Here is a 21,920-nt window from a genome sequence, read left to right as displayed (position 1 = left end):
TTTGTACTGCACTTATGGAATGACCTCGAGGTTTGAATGTGTTTATATGAAAGAGCTTATTCTTTGTCCCTTAGTTTTGACTGTCAGAAGTGTAGAAGTATTTTTACACATGGGGTCTGTGCTGTGCTATACTTGGGTGTGTGTGTTGTGTGTAACTATATATATATATATATATATATATATATATATATATATATATATATATATGATTTCAGTGCTTTTGAGACTTTTTATGTCATCAGATCTGTCATTGTGACAACTGAGCAAACTTCATCTGCTTTCAGGCTTTACTCCAAGATTTTTATATTCATTTACTCTATATTCAGCAAGACATCTTTGGAAAATATGGGATCTCCCCTAAAATTTTATGTAATCAGCACCTTTTAATTTATTGAAACAGGGTCAAGGGTGCAGGAAATTAATTACCAAAAATCTGGCAAATAAAATGCTAGCAATATCTGGTAAAGTACATGTACTTGGAGTACTTCTCATCTGATTAATTTATCCGTTGGCCACTTTGTGCAAAGTCTCCTGACCTAAATCATGAATACTAAATGCAACCTCCATCAAACTATGGAAGGTTCAGTGCACAAAAAGCATTCCTGTGACCACGTAGTATCACATAGTTGAAGAGCAAACTGCAAGTATCAGAACTGAGAGCAAAAGAGAGAATTTGCATCGAAGACCTGTGAAATGTTGGTGTCCACAAAGGCTGCCAGGAGCCGCAGCCACCAGTAGATGGCGTATTTTTGTTGGAAGACGGAGGGAAACGCTCCGTCGGTGCTCGTGTGAAATCCTGTACGCAGCTTCTAAACACGGGAATACACACTTCCGTGCTCCCCGGATCTCTGTTCCACACGGAGTATTTGTGACAGGATGCTGACTCCTGCTGATAAGGCTGACACACACACACACACACACACACACACACACACGCCGAGAGAGTCCGCTTTTCCTGATTTGTCTGCGGAGAACAGTGGTCAGCGATTTGATGCATCCACTTGATGACATTTTTTTTTCAGTAAAGTAAAAAAAACTTCAGGTTATAGTGACATAAAGGGAGCAGGATTTATACTTCATTCACATTCTTTAACAACGCAGTTTACTCTGAACAAACTCATACTGTGCATTAATTGTAATATAATAAGATCAACATATAAATACAAAGTGGACACAAGACAGAAGAGTGTCTCATTATTTCCGGCGTCAGTGACAGCAGGTGAGAGTATTTGAATGAACTGCTAGGGGTGTTCTCGTAATAAAAAAATAAAAAAATCAACGGAAGCACGTTTGAGAAAGCCACAGGCTATTTACACAACACGTATTCCTCATTTTCATTCTGGTTACCGCATAATATTTTCTGCAGATGTTCGGCTGAGCTGTCGTCGGTGGTTCCCGTTCCTGCCGACCAAGTGGAAAAATCATCAGAATCCGTGTTACCTGATAGGCTTTTCAGAAACGTGGTGCAGTTTGGAACTTTTTCGGAAAATGAAATTACACAAGCGGCGACGGTTGCTCATTTGCATTTCTGTTGCCATTGGCCCAACATCGACACCTTAAAAAAATAAAAAGCACAACTCCCGGAGACCGAGAGCTTTGTTCCTAAGAAGGATGTGAGATAAAATCAAACCCTTTTCTTTGACGCCGTGGGTCAAAGATAAAGTCGCTCGCGGGCACGACCGGCACAGATGCGCTTGTGCCGTGAGCGCGCAGCTTTGTATTGAAGCAACAGGCGGGAGCGCACACCGGGAAGAGACCCTGCGCTGAAAATTAAGGCTAAAAATATCTTCCCAACAGCTCCACGGGACACGCACTGTATCTATCACTTGTTGTTTTGTCACACGGGGAAGCACCGTGCAGGGGACGGGCGCGTGGATACCTTTTACGCGCGGCGGTGTAAATGGCTCGAGAAGAGGTTGATGCAAGAGGAAAGAGGGCGGTCAAAGTGTGACGGGAAACAGCGCGACTTGCTCTGACAACGGCTTCTCTCCCAGCCCCTGGTAGACTGCGTCTCGCACGTGTGAGGCATTGTCCAGGTTCCACGCTCCGAGCGCACAGGGCAACGCATGGTTGAAAGACCTCCGCGCACTTGACGCCCGCTTTGGTGATGCCATGCCCCGGAACCACAGCGGAGACGAAGGCGGCACCGGGCTCTGGATGAGGACGTCGCCGGGGCACCGTACCGAAGGCTACGGCTCGAAAGATGTGGAGTCCGGACGGAAGATGATGAACAACGCGGGAGACGGTTTGCTGTCAGCAGGTGCTGCCGGGTCCGAGAGCCTGCGGGGGAAGCAGGGAGCCCGGCTCAGCCTGCTGGGGAAGCCGCTCATCTACAGCGCGCAGAGTGGCCGGAGAAACGTGCGCTACCGGCGGCTCCAAAACTACCTGTACAACGTGCTGGAGAGACCGAGAGCCTGGGCGTTCATCTACCATGCCTTTGTGTAAGTTCGTCTTCATCATTTGCATCTAGGGTAGTCTGTTGTGAGGCTCCGCAGTTGCACACCTGTTGTTGCTGTTGCACCTTCTCTGCAGGATCACACACACAGACTGACACAAATACAGACTGCAACCGTGTTCTATCTAATAGGAACTTTAATCCTATTTTGGCTTTTGTATTCACACGTCACTTTGTCAGTTTGTAGCCTAGGTGTGTTGTGTGATAAAACAGTGGTTGACATGAATGCACAGCACCTCTTTAACGATATAGGCCTACATCACAGGATGAGCACCTCTTCACCGGAGGCAATTTCACAGCTTGCAAAGAAATCCCCCTCTCTGCTGTTTGAATGAACCCACTTGAATCCATGTGTAGGTTTATGATACAAAGAGACCCACGTTATTTTCCTTGATGCCTGTACAGGAGTCTTTGTGTTGCTGTGGATCTTAAATTTGTGCTTGAAAACACTTAACTCTGGGGTTATATTGCAGTTTCACTAGAATATGAATGGCATGAATGCCTGTTGACACTTGAAGAACAGAGAACGTCTTTAGCCTTCCTGTCTGCTCGAGTCGCCATCATTCTTAACTTCTCAACCAGCTGCATTTGATTTCCCGCGCTGCAACTTCTTGTTATGCCATCATGAGTGTCTCTGAGAGGCAGGAAGTTGAAACACATGCTGACTGTAGACAGCACCATCTTTTTTTTGTGTTAGTCTGCGTCTGTGCACCAGGATGAGCGGTTTCGAAAGAGGAGGGGTGTGATGGTGCGCTTCATGAACCATCGCATTCAATCCACACAGCTCATGAAACTAATTTACATTTTCAAAGCAGCTTATATATCGTATATAAACAGTGCACCAGGCCTAATACATGTGCTGTCATGTGTCATTTTTTACATGTAAATGTTCTGTGATGTTTAGTGTAGACACTTGAAATTTGATTTTGTTTGGTAGAAGATTATAATTATTATAATTAAATGACAAAACATGCAGCATTTACAGGCAGTGTTAGACTTTTGACCAGTGGCACAGCCAGATTAATATTGAAATAGGAAGTGCTAGAAGGTTGGTGATGTAAGGACTCATCACTACTGTAGCTGGCAAACTAATGGCTAAACACGCTAGCATGTCCAGGGAACACTAGCAGTAGTATGAGCTTCTATTTATTTGTCCTGTGCGGTTGGCATTTTTTTCAAATTCGCTCCTTTATAGGGGACAATACATTTATTTATTGATAAGACATATTTGTACAATTAATTGTCACAAATTGATTGTGAAAAAATGTCTAAAAACCATGCAGTTTACACTCTACATTTGGAAACACAGTTATTGTCAATAAGGATATCCTTTTAATTACATTTTTTTTTTACGCAATGTCCAATTGCTGTTTAAGGTAATATATATCCCTCCTTCTAGCTAATGTGGTGTCATAACTCCTTCCAGGAGGAGGATTACATTTATTATGGTGTAAGTGTTTCAGAGAACAATTTAGTCCCTGTTCTTTATGAGGTCTGTCCAGACTTGGTGGTTAAAGAGGTTTTGTAAGGATATCAAATACCACCACGGGGGTCATCCATTTCAATGATTTCTCCCCTTATACCCCTTTATTAAATGCACCAATGGATTTACACTTTGGTCTGCACCTTTACTTAAATGTTGAATCCAATTTGCATATCCTATGAAAATGTTGACTCACGCATACCCACAAGTGTCCTCATACTCGCCCTCTCCTTCTCTTCACATGAGCGCTCATGAACGTTAGGAATGCACGGTTGGGTGGCTGGGAAGTTGGTGAATGATTTCCTTTCATCCCTGTGGCTGCGAGCTTGAATCAGAGAAACGGAGGTACTGAACTCCCGCTCAGGCCCCCTGCTCTCTCTCCTGTGATGAATGCCACTGTGATGGTCAGTGGCCTTGAAAGTTGCACTGGTCCGCTGATATGACAATTGTTTGAGCAGAAAGCCTCGCTGCTACAGAATAAGTTGATATCACTGTCCAGCTAATGATGAAAGCTAGTTGTGGTTCCCATTTGGTGCTATGAAAAATGTCCAACGCATATTTATTAGTGATTCTATTGATGAGATTTCTGTAAATGGAGCACTCGATATCTACTGTTTAGGAGCCAGTATGCACAAAACAAATAAACTGAAATTTTGTGGAATTCAGAGGAGTGACCATCCCCGACATTTTTTAAACAAAGATGCCGATTTACATACTTTGCCAATGGTTTGAAATGGTATACACTTCCTGTCTCCTCACTGGGCATGGTCACAACATTTTTGCCTCTCCCCCCGCCTTTTTTGGTTTGTGTTGTGAACACTGTGGATGTATAGATGTAGATTTGGTTATATTTGCATAGTGTATTTATGTTTTCTTTTGCTATCAATAACAGCCATAAGATTAGTAAGATAGTGAGATCTCGCAAAAGTGTGTTGCAGAGACTGAAAAGGTCACAAGAAAACAGTTAATTTTCTCTCCAGATTTGTCCGTCTTCAGAGTCTGAATGTTCAGAAGATATGTGGTTTATGGAAAAATGGGTCCAATGTTTACTTTGTTGCTAATTGCTAATAATTGGTCATATTGTGCGATTCTACCTGTGCTTTCCGCATCACGGAAATCAATTCTTGCCCATATCTTTTGCAAAGTCTGAGCTTCTGCGGTAATATTCTTTGTGGGGTGAAATGCAATATCGTCATTTTTTTCCTCCATGAGGATCATGTGATTGATAATAATTTGTCCATGCTCTTTTACCTTTACAGATGAAGCGCTGTTTGGATAACACACAGAAGTTCAATTTCACCATCCACTGCTTTCAGGAGCCAATAAAAAAAAAAAAACTCTTTGCCCAAGCCTTCCTTATCAGCCTCGTCTTAGCCAACACACATTAGAAACAGGCCAGAGAAGCAAATACGCTTAGGAGCCTGCCTTTGCAGCATCCAGTTATCCTCTGTTTGACATTCCCACACAGCATATCCTCGTTGGCTTTGATGCTCAAAGAGAGATTTTGCCCTCAACTGTGTTCCACCTTCTAACGCGTTACTCTAGTGGAAATGACTTCTTGAAAATGTTAACACGAAGAACATACGGCATTATCAACTTCATCTTTTGTGTGTTAGCATTCAAGAAGGAGAAGGACTAGTTTATTAGAGATTTGACCCTGATCGGTCCACTTCTGGGTACTGATAGGTAACTAAGGGCAAATATCTTGCTCACATGTATACTATGTTTTGTTTAAAGCGGTTGCATTTTCCTCTCTACTGTATGGCTATAGCGTACGTATATTTTTACACTTTCCCTATGTATGACAGCAGCAGCACTGAGCCCCTCTTTGTGCTGAGTTGAGTTGGGCCTGGGGTCCCAGCCTGCCCTCCTTCCTGCTCGCACACACACATACACAGTGCTGCCATTCATCTCACCTCTGGATTAACAAGCTCTTATCCTTGCAAGTATGTTTGGGGGAAGGAAAAAGTGTGTGTGTTGGGGGGTGTTACTCCACCTCAGGTTTCTGAACTGGCACGCTGAACTAACGGACTGGTGACATGAACTCGCTGCTCTCACTTGTTAAATACCTATCAGTTGCTTTAGGTATACTAACTAATGGGCTGCAGTAAAGGATGCAGGCTCATCCTGAAAGCTGTGTTCGGTGGTTGTTGGTTTATTGGAAGCCAACAGGAACAACAGGATCAGCAGGCATCTGAATTGACATTATATTTTGAGCGAGTGTCTATAATCCAGCTATTGACATTCTGCCCCTTAGAAATATGTGTTTTTCCTGTTTAACTCGGTCTTCATTATCTCTGAGAGACTTATGCCCTCTGGTGTGGAATGAGTTTCAGTACTGGGCTCAGAAAGCCCTCACATGCCTGTTTTCCATTCATCTAGTGTATGTTTTTAACCTGTGTGACACACAGGGCATTACGTGTCAGTACACAGTCGGGGCCCACTGTCACCTTTTAACAATACCACTGAATGGAAAGCGAAGCTTCTTATAAACAGTGGGTGTGCTTCAGAACACGTGTCGAAGAGAAACTGGCTGGATTGATCAGCACAGAGGCAGAGGTGTGATGCCTTCGTCTGGAAGGTGGTTACTTGACATTGTGTGAGTGAGAGAGCGACGAGCAGAAGCCGTGTCAAGGTGCTTATCAATTTGACGGTGACAGCTTGTCGAGAAGTGAATCAGATGTCGAAGGACGTAATTTGTGTGTTTTGATGCGGTTTCTGTATACATCCAGGTGTGGTTTTGTGATGCTTTTTAATGTTATTATGTGCGGGTCTTAACTATATTGCATTTTTGCATATTAACTGTAATAATTGCTTTCCAGTTGGTTTCCACTCATTTCAAAGTGACAATAAGATGATCATGTTTGAATGCTGTCCAGGGTTTTCGCTGTGAACATTTTGCAGCGGCGGCCCGCAATTACACAACTTTGCAAAGGCTTTTCATTTGACACGACAGTGTAGACACATCGGCGGATCGCTCTAGAATCTTTGGGCGACACGCACTCGGGGGAAAGGCAGGGAGTGTAAAGAGAGAGACAGCGAGACAAAGGTAGATTTAACAAGCCGACTCAAATTAGATAGAGTTGACAGTTTAAAAGAACATTCACCATTAACGTTATTCTCTACTCTTAACTAATTATAGCTATAATCGTGATTTAATGGTCCAGATAACCTAACTTCAATGTTGTTGAACACAGTGGGCCTTAATTTAAATGCCAGGCAAAGTCTAACGTCTAACTAAAGCTATTGTATAAACTGGGCAAAATCAGTTTGCTGTGTTCACAGGTGGAATCTGTTATGTTGTTATCTGTATGTTCACTCGTTTTTATAAGCTTTAGTTCATGCACGAAACACGTTGCTTGTTGCCGGACTTTGCACTTTACCCATTATATAATTAATTAAATCAGAGCTCAGTTAGTACGTCTGCAACACACATCTGCCCAAGTTCTTAAAAGTGCATTTGTACTTAGGGAAAGCAGCAGCTGCATGACATCATAAAATCTAAACATCTGGGCACTGTAGTTTTTAAATTACATTTCTACAACCAGATTAAATAGATACATTTTGGGGGACAATTTCCACCTGCAGATTAATAGACATAGCTGTTAAGATGTGTTCCTACAATGTTCTCTTCAGTCCTTAACTAGAAGTGGTCTTTCGATCACAATCACTTCAACACGGTTGTTTACTTAAGCCCAAGTTATGCTTCCGCGTTGACACAACGCAAGGGGGCTTGCGGACCCCTTGCGTCCTTGCGGACCCCCCTTACGTCCAACGCAAGGGCCTGACGTGCACCTCCTTTCCTAGACGCGCGTCGAGGCGACGCAACACCAACTCAACACCAACGCAGCGGCATTGGCTGTGATTGGTCCGCTAACTACATCCGCTGGAGACCGCTTTTCCGGTTTCCACTCATAAACACCGCCATTTAAACTTTTAAAAGGCTACTTTTATTGTTTGCACCTCGTTTTATTGTTTGCACCTTGTCGCTTTTGCACAAAGAAATAAAACACCAAGTTCTGAAAAATTGTGGATGATTAAAGCCGGAAGGTAAACAAATAGGCTATAACGAGGCCAACGAGGATATACGTCAAGAGTCTCAGTCGGTCGGTCAGTCTTTACAAAAAACATAGCGCCTTTTACCGGTGTGGCATTGAATTGCATTTCGACACGTAAACCCAACGCAGAACCATCACGGTCTCCCAGCAACTGCGTGGCCATTGCGTGATCACTACGCGGAAGCATAACCGAGCCTTTATTCTTCAGCTTAATCAAAACAAATAACTCTTCTTGCTCCTAACTATTTACATTATTTGGAACAAATGTACCAATTATATCCCAGTCATGACAGTAGTAATTGAAACCAACCGATCACATGCACGTATTATAACAATGTATATGCAAAGCAGTGTGTCTGTTTTGAATGCAATCAGAGAACAGTTGTTAATGGGGATCGCCTGCTGTAGGGCTCATGTTTCAGTCCTGCATTTACTCAGAGGGAGTTCCCTTCGCTCCGCTTTCAGAGATTCCTTTCTGCGAACACAAAGACGAGGCCTTGGGTACAACATGCATTGTGGGTATTGTGCTTCAGCTAAGCAAAACATGATTCGCCTAAACGACTCCTGATTGCCTCCCACAGCGAACAGATGGATCTTTTTCACTTTTCACACTTTTTTTTGTTTAACCTATCCTTTCCTCCGAAAGAGGAAGTGTCCAAACATCTACCAGATATTGAAGACAAACAATATGTCTCCAACAAGTCCAACCAGTAGGCACCATCACTGGTTGGTTCCCCACCAGCGAACACTGTCAGATCCAGCATCCTCCTGGCCACAACTGGAAACTGAACCTTTAATCATGGGTGAGGGTTTTCCACCTGGCCGCCCTTTGAGTCCCAATGCATTCTATGAAAGTTTTGTGGCTGGTTGTCCCAGCCAGTCATTTCACAGGTTGCATTCTGTGTGACAAAGCTCTCACTGCGTCACCTTTTCTCATCGACTCATACCATTTCTCTTAATTGCCTCTTTTTTCTCAACCCTTTCCTCTTTTTTTTTTTTTTACTGAAATTGCTCCTCACGTTATTCTTTGCAGTCCTCACACCGAGTCCTCTCACTCGCCCAAGAAAAATCTCATCACAGAATTGTAGAGGCATTACATCAGTGTGACCTGTACCATCAGCTGTGAGTGGTGTTCAAGTGTCATACGTAACTATCTGCAGAGTCTTCATGGCCTCTTCCCTCTCATTATCCCGCCATTTCTCTCCCCCTGTGGCCTGTGCAGACAGCGCTGCTTGTTTGCATTTCCATCATCATTGTGCCCATGTTAGCAGCCAGTCTTTAGACCTAAGAGAGGAGCAAAAAGTAAGACCTATCAGCTCTGAAATCTCTTTGTAGCCTATTTAAATTGTCTTAGTCATGCCCCATATCTGAGCCTTAATTCCAAATGTGCTGGCAGATGCTTGCCCTGAGGAAAGTTATAGGGGGAGAGGCAGGCTGCTTGACTAATTTGGAGATCAGAGTGTAATAGTTTATCTGATATTTGGAGTGTTACGCCGGCAGATTGAGGCCTAATAACTGGGTTAATCTGAAGACTGCCGAGGTGCTTCAGAGCCAGCCCCATGCACAACTGGCACCCACACATCCACAGTGGGTAGCTGTGGCTAAGTGGGTAGAGTGGATAAGGGTCTGCCTTTAACCACAAAGTTGGTTGGCTAATATTTATATATTAGGTGTGTAATGGTAGATGTATTTGTACATTTTCACTACAGTACGGTTTGGTTCGGTATGGGACACCTTTCTCCCACTGCAGGTTCAGACCGAGCCAAGTAACTAATGCTATCGTGTTTAAGTCTGCGTATGTTTCCACACTCGATTGTAGACGATACAGAATTAAAGCACATGATCAAAGTGCTTGAGACGCTACAAATGCCTTCACATGTGTATTTTAGTCTGTCTGCTGTGTCTAAGCGACAAGTTTACATTTCGGGAATTATGAACGGGTCATAATCAGAGTTTTATGATATAGTATTACACAATCTGAAGTATTTGTTGATCACTGGGAAAATGTTACATTTACATTACAGACCTTTTAATGATTGCTTTTTTGTCATTTTTGTTTTATTAAGTGTACAATATGCCAATATTTGAGTGTCTTGTAACTGCTAAAATAAGAATTATGGCTAATGATCAATGATCAATTTTTTTTTTTTACCCAAAACATACCAAACCAGACGCTAAAAAATGTGGACGTGTATTTTGCGTACCATTACACTACTAGTGTATTTGGTTTTAATGTTTTTTTTTTTAAATTATTTTCTAAAGGACAGAAAAGACAATGAAAAAACACAATCCACAAGACATCTTGAAAAACATACATCTTGAAGGACTTAAGACCTTTTGGTTCAGATCAGCTCAGCTCCTGATCACTTGAGTCAGATTATTATTATTGTATTGTTCATATATTCTCTAACAAGAGTCCATTTGGCACCTTGCCCATTATCATACTGTTGGAAGAGTTGAAGCTGCATTCTCCATCGATAGTAAGTCCAGGAAATCCTGCAGCCACTTATGTTTATTTTAGCAATCTGTTTTGCTGATTTTCCAGTTTATAAGTATAGTCCTCTTTACAGAGAGAACGGCTAGTGCGACTATACGTCGTGTAGTTCTTGATTGTATATTTTCCACTCTCTTTTCCAATGCACACACAATGGGGTTTTAATAATGGTTCAATTAAGCCATCCAACCAGCCTTCGCATATGTTTTTCTGCAAGCAGCCGGAGAAACCACTCAAAGGCTTGGAGATATCCTGAAGTGACGAAGGACATTTTGAGTGCTTTCATGTTGCCATGGCAATTGAGGAAGCCATCTTGAACAGCAGGCTCAAAACACTGCTGTATCACCTTGGTCAGCAGTTCGTCATGACTGATACAAGCCATCCCTAGCCACTGCTACCACGCTATATTTAGTCATGCAGCAACCAGTTTAGTGTTCATGGGTCTGTAGGTCTGTCATGTTGCTTTGGGAACAACACTGATAACACCCCACACTGTTCTAATACATTATATAGGTCTTCAGATCTTTTATTTGAACATTTCAACGTTGTGTGATTTGCATTACTCTGCTGGATATAGGAGTGGACTTTGAAGTTTATTCCACACAAATAAAAGTGGTCATAAAAGTGAGAAAAATGTCACATCCTGCATCCAATCAAACACACATAGCAGTCCATTTGAAAGATTACAGAACTGATATTGCACCTAACATCAAAAGAATAACAGTAACAAAATGCCCCAGGAAAAGTACTCGTAGTTCAAAAATAGCACCACTGTGGCTTGTTCTAGTGTGATGTAACTTACGCACTATGGCAGTCATAATGTGGTGGAGGTGGGGGTCGGGGTTCTATGCAAGGACAAAGGATTTACCACAATCTACACTCACAGCCAGGGTGAGTATACAGATTGGCCCCGGACTTGGAGGTGGGGGGGTGGCAGCACATCAGGAGGATACAGCGCTAGGCCAGGCTCCAAGGCACTCTGCTTGGCACGAGCCTGGTAAAACAGCAGCGTAGTTGGTGACAGGCCAAAGGCCCTCTGACCTCCCCGTCTTACCCGCAAGGGCTGCACTGCAGCTGGGTAGCAGTGCTGACCCCAACTCCCCCCCCCCCCCCCCCCCCAACACAATGTGTAATAGACATTTTTCCCGGCACGCTCAGATGATATTGCTGACATTAATGATTAATGATTTTTAATGAATTCTCCCAGTAGGCATGCACAGAAAAATGGGAATACAGCAGTGATTCATATAGTTAAATGCACCTGTGCTTTTGCTGCTGTGACATGTCAAAATGTCTGCTGTGAAACGGTAAAAGACAGAGGCAGACAGACAGAATAAAAAAGGAAATGTAAGATAGTAAAACTTTTCTTGTCTTATGTGGTTATCAGTGTTTCCTGTTGCATCACAGCAGTTTTTTCTAGAAATCCTTGTTGTGCAGTAGTCCTTTTAACCCCAAATGCCTGTCAGAATTGTCTATTCCACCACTGCGTGTCAACAAAATTGCCCATTTGTATGTGGGTGCACATGATAGTGCCATCCCTTTAAACCTGGGAGGCTGGTTTGCACTACATGTTTTGACATAAAAACGATCAAGAGTTTGCCCCTCTTGTCCCCTCCTGTCCCCCCTCTGCAAATTCAGTACAGCTCTGTGCCCTTTCTTTCCTCTTGCTCCTTTAGTCCATGTCTTCATGTTGAAGTGTAGACATACAGAAAAGTGTTTGGGAACATAAAAAGCTCAGTTTGGGAACCTCTATGAAAGGCAACCTCACTCAACTCCAAAACGAATGGCCATCTTGGAGGCAAAAGGGAATACGCTGTTTGTCGATCGGGTAATGCAGAAGCACTACTACTACTATTAATATTATGATTAATTTATATTTTTTAATTAAATCAGTCATTATGTGATTCTGCTGTCGTTTCTCAACGTTTTATGACTGTAAGTCACAAGTGTCAGAGGTCAACTCATTCCTGAGTCTGAATTCTGTGAGAGGGAGCCATATTTTCTGGTCGACTACAATTCCCCCCCCCCCCCCATAGCTATGTCCCTTCTCCCAGGCGTACTGAATCAGTGAGAGTCCCCAGAACCATCCCAAGGCTTATAGTCCCACATAGCCACGGTCCAGCCAATTTAAAAGTCACAGAATTAACGTTGACTGGAAAATGGTCAGCTGGATTTACAGGACTGAGGTTAAAGTGCTGAGGTATGGATGAGCACCGGGATGGTTTTAGCCATTACATTGCTCTGTTAGTGCTTCCTTGTAGTTCAGTTGTCAGAACACATTAGTGGGGAGTTTGGCCCAGAGGTTAACTCGGGCGAAGTCCTCTGTCATCTAGATGTGTGTGCGTGTGTGTGTGTGTGTGTGTGTGACACACATGCTGCTGACATGAAGAAGTCTTCATGCGCCTCCATTTTTTTTCCTGGGCCTCTGGCGGTGTATGTGTGTGTGCGTGTGTGTGTCAGTGTGTTTCCTCCAGCAGAGTTATGTCAGCTCCTACAGCTGCAGCCATTCTGCCTAATTCTGTGAAATTAATCACAGACAAACATCACAGAACTGGGTCATATATTCAAATGACAATTATCTCAATAGGTTAGCATAAAAAAACTCATGACTCTATCCAAAGGTAAAATACACCTACCAGCACATCTGTTATATATCATTCATACAAGAACCGAAGTGCAAAAATGCCAGTCAGAGCTGTTTCTCTCTGTTAACGCTGCCTTCAAATGGAGCTTTTGGTTATGACATGGGAAGTCGTGTACACTGGCGTTCAAGATGGTAAAGTCATGAGAAAACTGTCGCTAGCCACCGAGGCTAACAGTTTAGCAAGCTAGCAAGTGGGTCATGTAATGCAAAAAGTACAAAAGCCATAAGAAACAAAGATGGGGGTTATCAACATTATCCAGACATGAAATGATGAACCAAAATAATTACAATATATTAACTTGCCATCTACTGAAAACTTAACTTCCATGACTTGTGCCATTTCTGAAAAAGTTCTGCAAAAATGTCCCAACTCTTAAATTCAGAGGTTTCAGGATACTTCCACGTCCGAGGTTGTGAACACCACAAGAGGGAGGAAGGCCTCGTTCTTAAACGGTGCTGTGTTTACTCTGGACTGGTTCCTTCTCACTTTATGAGTTACAGATTGGGGGATATAATCAAACCAGTAGCTAAAACCAGAGTGGGTATAGGTGTACTAATATTAGTGTGTATGTGACAGAGAGAGAACAGCGGGGCCAGTGGTGAGCTGTGGTGTGATTCTTCAGTGTTATTTTCAATCAGCATCTCAAAGGCCATAAGGAAGGATGAGGCGAGAGTATTTATACATACGGTCCAACATCTCAACTGTGCTGTACTGGATGTACAGAACGCCAGGGTCAAATCATGTCCGCTCAAAAATCCAGCATAACTGATGTTGACTTTCTTACACAGTGTGCGTGCAGAAATCTCGTATCCAGGCCCTAAATCATGAGGAATCCCAGACAGCAGCTTGAATGTCAGTTACTATCCCAACATAAGTCTGTTATATTGACTCTGAGCTGCTGCTCATTGCTTTTGTTTGCCAAGTCATGTCTGCCTGTAGCCCGACAAATCAACCCATAAGTGTTTGTCTTTGCAAAATAAGCTTGACCCCACAGCATGGCAGCTCGTGTATCAGGGGAGGGAGGGGAGGGCGCGTTGGGTTTGGGGAATCAAGCTGAGCAGGAACACAGAACAGCTGCTTGTTGGAATAACAGAGTGGCTGAAATGACTGAACCACATGGGTCATATTACCCACCAGAGCTTTTAATAGGCTAGCCTGACTGCGAGACTGAGAGAAAGTATATTATATATTATTATAGTATGACGAACAGTAGCCTGATCACATATCATAGATGAAAGCGTTGTGAAAGGTGTGTTGACAGAGGAACATATCACTGTACTGTGTTCTCCATAAAGGTGCATTTTAGGCTGATAGGCTTTCGTTGATGCACTTTTCGAGACAAATGTTCCCCCCAATTTTTTTTTCAAAGGTATTTCCTAGTTGGGAGTAGGCTAGTGCTGTCTTTAGGTATTGGTAGTTCATTGATGAAAACCTCTGGGTTTCAGCTCTCTGGTGGAATCACCACCAGACTGGCTTGTCACAGCGATTAAGTCATGCTCCTGCTTCCCTAGAGCTCCATTCTACATATGGCTACTGAGGTTTTTGGAAAAATATTTGTCAAAGTAATTTATATTTTAGCCTGGCTGCGGTGGCAAGGATTGTGAATTAGAATTATTGCTCTTGGCAGTTTGCAGGGAGATGGAAAACCAACCGTCGTTATTGGTTTTATAGGGGAATTAAATATATTTTAGTGAGAGATTTTATTCATAACTTATATTTAGATCTAATCCTCAAGCTATAAGTCCTGCATATTTGTTCTCCGCAGCTTCCATGTGCTCTTGGGGCTTTGTCCATTTTCTCCTTTTGCGGAAAATTGAAATTAAAGACTCAGCCAGTTGTTAAGCATACACTCTGCTCTAACCAATTTCCTGTCATGATTAAGTAGTAGTGTACTTTGTAAATACCCCCAAAACCACAAGCACCTCCATATAATCTCACTTTAAATTGTTAAAGTAAATCATACGTAACTGTAAGAACGCTACATGTCTAATAACAGTGTTTCTCTGTATTCTCATTATCCTTCCTTTTATCCTACCTTTGCCACCTGTCGACTACTATTCCATTATGGCTGTTGATGTGTGTGTGTGTGTGTGTATGTATGTGTGTGCTAACTGTTTAGCTACAAACGAACCACACGGTCGCATGAGCAAGAATGATATACCTGTATACCGATGTTTTTGTATGATAGAAACAAAATGTTTAAATCTCTTTTAACTTATGGTAACCCCCAGACCTTGTTTCAGGCATGAACCCATAAAAAAAATCCATTGGCTTTGAGACAAGAGATTTAGGATTTAGGACTCATTCCTGCAGGACTCCATTTAAAATAAGAAAAAGTAAATGCTTTCAAACAAACTTTATTAAAACTCAAAGAACTATTATTTGCCAAGTTTTTCAAACATACCAAATATGTCAGGCAGATTTTTTTGTACATCTGGAATATTTCAATTTGATAGCATTTGACCACCATGAAAAACATGGTTTCAGAAAGGTCTCTCTAGAAAAGGTAGAAATGTTGTATTCCAACCTCCCTAACTTGTTTATAGGAGGATGCAGTCGGGCTTCTCCATCACACCTCTGCACACAACCACTGGCAATTTATAGAGTAACCCAAAGTGAGGTTGTAAATTGTTTTCGTCGTCCTGCTTTAAGCTTGTTGTCCCTCAGAATAACCTTTTAGCAAACAGTACGATGTGTCTTTGTTATGCAACATATCTGTCCAGCATGTCCTTTATGTAACATCGTGGACTGTACAATGGAAGGTATGCTGTCAGATATGAAGTGTCAGAGGCGAGTCTTTACTGAACCCAAAACACAGCATCTTCACACGTCTATTCCGGATTTAGAATGGCCGTTTGCCCTTTGAAAAACACCCATTGAGCCAAATGAAAACTTCACACAGTGGAAAATAGAAAAAGCTCCATCCCAGCTGGACTGTATTAAAATCCCACATTGTCCTAGTTCTCTCTTTCAAAACATAGTTTTTGTTTCTAATTGAGTCGATTTTACCCCAGCCTTGTTTTGACGTGGGATTACAGAGCACTTCTTACAGGGTTAGGTTGTTTTGACCAGTTCTGTTCCTTTGTGAGTTTGGCAAGTGCAATTGCCAAAGTCTGGCTTAATTTGTTGTTTTGCCTCCTACATTCATGCTTGGAGACCATACAGTCTCTGTGACAATGAATATATTCTTTCAACATGTGACTGTAGTCCTGTGTCTTGGCTTCTGCCTGGCTGCTCATGAATAGAAGAATATAATGACTTTTGAACAGATTGCGTTTCTTATGCATGCATTGTCGCTCCTGTTCTCTGTCTCTTTCGCTCTTTGCGCACCTGGATGAACGTTAATGCATGTCAAGCAGCGTCCTCCTCGACCATCTGCTGCTTCATCCTGAAAGGCCTCCGATTTTTCGGCCTTATGCTCCATCTGCTTGAACCACCAACCTGTCTGGCTTTCCTCGAGGGCTTGTGTCCGCAACCTTTCCTTTATGCGCTCACATGAACATGCTTGGGCTGCGACGTTCAGTCTTTCTATCATCAGATCATGCTCAAAATCCCTACGGTACTGTAGAGAAAGACCTGGAATCAAACCTTTGGTCGATCAGCATTCTAAATCATTTTAACAAGTTATCAATACAATGTAAGTACAGCTGATTGGATACTACTACTTGAAGTATGTACACATGTAGCATCTATTTGATTCATTAATTTTAGCTATCTATTAGACTCCTCTGCAACTTGCTTACCAGTTTTCATGAACTCGGGTGTCTCAGGTGTTACAGTGGACTCAATGTATGGCTATATTTTGAATAAAATTGTTGTTCCAAACAGTATCCTTGTTGTTTGGGAGTCACTGCACTAATGAATCTAGTGCGGTCAGGCAGTTAGACGTCCCTCTCCATCCTGAAGGAGCTGTCCTGACCTGAGATTTCTCCCTAGCGTCGACAGAGTTATGTCCTTCTGCAGCGGAACAACTTTCACTCCAGTGAACAGCTGCTGTTTACCCCTCTTAATCATAGGCAGCTGAACACCCACCAGACCACTAATGAATAAAATTGCATCATATCATGCCCTCCCCGAGTGTAACTTAATGATGCTCCACGCTCTATCGCACACTCTCAGTATAGCTTTATTTAACTGGGCCCACCCACTGGTCTTACAGGCGTTTACAAGCATTGAAGCACCGTGTCTTTGTGGCCAAACGTCTAGAAGACTTGTCTGTCATGGGCGTTTCAAGCCGTAAAAACCTACCACTGAGAGCTGTTAAATCCACCGTTTTACACACTGTTTGCCTCTTACATGTATCCAAGACCTCCAGACCTGTTTTTTCTACGGTTGACTAATTTGCTGTTGTAAACTTTTACATTGTTACGGTGTCTGCTGTTACTTTAGAACTCGGAGGTTTGGTTTAAAAATGGGAGAGAAAATGTGTCTAACGAGTGCGTGTAATGGTGATTGCTCAATTTGATGACAATTGTGAAGCAGGACTTATTACAACTAAACTCATCTTTGACAGAGTAGAGAAAAATATTTTTTCTGTTGTGGTTCTGTAAAACACATTGTGAAGTTTCGTGCTCACGGCTTATCTCTAGTAAAGTTGGGACCTCATGTGATCCCACGTTCTCTACAGTCAGCAGCCACATAAATTGTTCCATGACAAATGTCACGAGCATGTCATTTAAATGTTGTTAGCGCTGAACAAAATGGGAATGTCATGGTAAACGGACCTGCATTTATATAGCGCCTTTCTAGCTAACTACCAACTCAAGGCACTTCACGCTAAATTCAGTCACGTTTACCCGTACACAGCATCGGGGGCAATTGGGGTTCAGTATCTTCAGTATCCTCGGCATGTAGACTGGAGGAGCTGGGATTCGAACCGCCAATCTTACGTTTGGAGGACGACTTGCTCTACCTCTGAGCCACAGCCGCCTGTAATCTAATTGCATTTTTAGACCAACATCGCGATATGCGATTTAAAAAAAAAAAGAATCATCGTCTTGATTAATAACTGTATACATGCGATAAATCATTCTATAGTATGACCCAACATTGGATATAGTCAACACAGAAACTGCTGTTTCATATAGGCCATGTTATGATGAAATGAAGTGGTTTGATGAATGAGTTGTCATGAATAACTTTATCTTTATTTCATCACAACAAAGCTGAAAAAATAACAAATTAAATCTGAAAAAAAAGGGAAAACAACAGACCTGGTGGGAACATTAATATTTATGAAAAATAAATATGAATCTTACTGATCTCCACTGTCACAAACAAACAGCACTTTGACTCTGCATTTGTGTTCTTTGTTTGGCCAAAAGAATGACAAACCTGGAGTAATGAAGAATGGAAATGGTGGAGTTTCAGAGGGCTGGAAGCAGAAGTACCTCGTCCACCTACAGCGCTCGCCTCCCTCTCTCAGTGCACAGTACATCTAAAGGTTCAGCTGGGCCCCATTCACATCTGCTCCACATGATCATTATGCAGGGCCATGGTAAATCATAGAGTGTGGCGCTGCGCCTTGAGACACATAGCAACGCACCGAACTCCATTGATTTGCTCTGCATGTTGTGAACATGGACTGTGTGCTGGAGGGGAACAGAGATGGCCGTTGCATGGCTGTGTTTTGATTGACGCGGTGATAGCAGTAACACCTACGCACTGCTGCAACCCATGATGTCCGTGAGATGTTTGTGTGCTCACTGATGTGTGGTTATTTCTCTTTCTTTTTTATTTTTTTTCCAGAAACAGGAAAAATGCCACTTGACTTGACAAATTGTTTAATGGACCACTTCGCCTTCTCCGAGATGTGGAAACAGGCTCTGTAGCATGAAGTATGTTGAGGCATGGTGTGCTCAAAGGTTTGAGTTATAGCCGTTGTTTTTACAAATGTAAAATTCGATATAAAAAACGACTGGTGCTAAAAAGAGAAGAGGAACTGCAGCCTTAGGTGTTGTCCAGACATTACATCATCCGGCGAGGCACTGCTGTTGCGGCCAGTTAAATACAGGCACGTTCCTGGATTAATTTGTATGTATTTCTACTGTTTACCTCATGAACTTTGCCCCAAAACATAAAATGATTGTCACTGTGATTCCTTTCCAGAGTTGTTGAATCCTTCCTAACAGTCTTATAAGCCTCTGCAATGTTTTAGACTCCACTTTTATGTACAGGCTCATCAGCAAAGGTTGAACCTATAGTGCTTTTTTAGCTGGATGACCTTTTGTTTACTTTTCCCTGTAGCAACCCCGAAATAGGGGTCTCTTAGAAATAAATGAGGATCCGGTGTTCTTGAATGCAGCATTACTCGGGGAAGGGGAGGGGGTGGGTCATCTTTTATCAGATTTATCGCTTAATTTTGACCACAATATGAACTACATAGTTTTAACTATAAACAAACACAATATGAAGTGTTTTAAGCTTGAAGGTTGTCTGTGAAACTGGTCAATGTAAATATAATACAAATGTGGATATACGGTTAAATGAGTATTAAATATATATATTAATAGGCTTTGATCATTCTTGTTGTGATGTAGCTATACACTCCATCTTACTCACAGTCACCCTATCTGCCTTCTAGTGGTCATTAGGGACATGTCACTGGTCACTCAACTTGAGGGCAACACAGAGTTGAACATTCATTCACGCACCTGCTTCCTGCAGTATTGTGTGTATATAGTATTAATAGAGATATTTTCCCCCAGTCATCCCCTGTGAGCAGACTAGACTGAAATGTGTTGGATTTTCTCAGTTTGCTATTTAATATGAAAACACTGGGAGTAGAGAAACAGGAAAAAAAAAAAAAAAAGGGTACATGCTCTTTTTTTCTCAGCACAGAATGAAGGAGTAGATAAAGCGAGTGATAAATGTGATTTGAATGTGAAAGGCAGCTGCCTGTGTTAGCAGGCCACTTCGCCTTCGCTTCTCCCACACATCGACTGTCATGCTTTAAATTTGAACCCATCAGCTGTTTCACACTCTGTACTGCATTAGTACACACACACACACACACACACGCACAAATGTATCATCTATTACATGAACACAAACACAAATATTTACCCGGTGACAACTCGTGCCTACAGTGCACCCACCAAGCACACTTGAAGCCCACACATCATCCTGTCCATATGCACATCTGTTCACTCTCCACGCACCTCATCACCTCACATTCCCTGTGCGTGTTGTCACTGGTCACCTGCTCGGCTCCCATATGACCGACAGTGGCTTCCTGCATATTGGGCCTTTGAACTAATCAAACGGGGGGGGTCTGTGAGTATAAATATCCACGTGATGAATGGACAACCTCCACCTGGGAGGCTACCATGGTCATCCTCAGCCTTGATGAGCCCCCTTGTCCTTGACAATTATAGGTGTTAGATGGCAGGAAGAAATCAAGTGTCCATAAATAAGGTGAAATTGTGATTTCAGTTCCTTCTTCTTTAGAGTTTGTACCGTCATCAGCAGCCTAGCGAAGCAAAGCGTGAGAGAGGAAAAGCATACTTCAACCTCTTCACCTTCACTGATTAATAATCAAAATGGTCACGAAACAACTGAATTGGGACAAATAATTTCACGATGTAAGCTGGAAGGGGTGTAACCATTTAGTGCTTTGAGGATGCCTTTCTGGTTCAGATGGGGAAGTTGTGTTTTTGCTATCCTCTGGTCAGAGTTCAGGGTCAGAGGTGTCTTGATCAAAGACATGTCTGCAGGGCAAAAACACCAGATTAGGAGTCTGCGGGTTCATCTGGTTGAAGGTCTTTCTGCTTCTCACGGCTACAAAATGCAGCTGTTGACACCTCTTCTTTAGTTTTTGTTACTGCTGCCAGGGGGAGGAATTCTTCCACCTGATCAGACTATCATATCCACCAGCGTCGCATGCATTTTGTAACACTTTGAAAAGCAGTTTGAATGTTGCAGACCTGAATGATGTTTGACGATGTGACATTTGTCCAGTTTGAACGACGTAATATGTTGCAATATCTAGAATTGGACAGGCCATTTTCATCCGTCTATCATGGAGGGGAAAAGGTAAGCTGACCGGGCACCTTAGTGGCCTAGAGGTTTAAGGGCATGGCCATGTAATATTAATGTCTCTCGACCAAGCCAGGCCCTTTGTTGACTGTCATTTCCAATTTCTTTCTTCCCTTATTTCTTGTCAGCTCTCCACTGTCCACTCCACTTGGCGGATCGTATATATATTTGAGTCGTTCACTTTAAAAAGTTTCAAAACAAGTGACAAGTGTATAATATTTGTGGTGCAAATTGTTCCGTATCTTTGAGAAAAGATTACTGTGATCTTAGATTTGGGATACCATTGTGTAGTCAAATGTAACCTAAAGTTAAAGATAGTCGGATTGAGAAAGTGAAAAGAAAATACTTTATTTCTTATGTGATTTAGATGAGACAGAAGATGAGGTACTTTTTTATTACACATTTTATTATACTGGTCTTCATAGCTGATCATCTTCTGGTTGGAAGATATAATGAACATAGTGGTTAGAAAGACAACTTTTCTGACAGATGGTATTTCTGGAGCTTGGAAGAGAAGATTTGTTTAAAATGTTTGTTTCTGAAAAACATTTTCCATAACTGCACTTGATGTTGTCCATGTGGACCAGGCACAAACATGCATGATACAATAAATAACCTAACTAACGAGCGTGTACAATCGCACGACATTTCTGACATAAACGAGTGATGTAAAAACACAATATATAACATGTGACACTGTCTCGGAGATTTCCCTGTAACATAATCTCACAGAAATGATTTTGTACTT

The 21,920-nt window shown here is 42.2% G+C and overlaps 1 protein-coding gene across 10 annotated transcripts in view; it reads left to right on the top strand.

Moving 5' to 3' along the window:
• The first annotated feature begins 1,686 nt into the window (after nucleotides 1-1,686).
• Nucleotides 1,687-21,920, top strand: part of kcnq5b (potassium voltage-gated channel, KQT-like subfamily, member 5b) — an 83,406-nt gene continuing 63,172 nt past the window's right edge. For 2 of the 10 annotated variants that reach the window (XM_084005628.1, XM_084005626.1), the window contains exon 1: nucleotides 1,693-2,441. In XM_084005628.1, coding sequence (XP_083861754.1) covers nucleotides 2,113-2,441 — 329 coding nt within the window. In that variant the 5' untranslated portion in view covers nucleotides 1,693-2,112. Of the gene's footprint in view, nucleotides 2,442-21,920 lie in introns of all 10 variants that reach the window. The other 8 variants (XM_084005631.1, XM_084005629.1, XM_084005624.1 and 5 more) reach the window with 6 other exon arrangements.

This window comes from Eutrigla gurnardus (genome assembly GCF_963514095.1).
Source record: "Eutrigla gurnardus genome assembly, chromosome: 3".
NCBI lineage: Eukaryota > Metazoa > Chordata > Actinopteri > Perciformes > Triglidae > Eutrigla > Eutrigla gurnardus.
The sequence above is the reverse complement of the archived record's forward strand: the minus strand, read 5'-3'. Positions and strand labels throughout refer to the sequence as shown.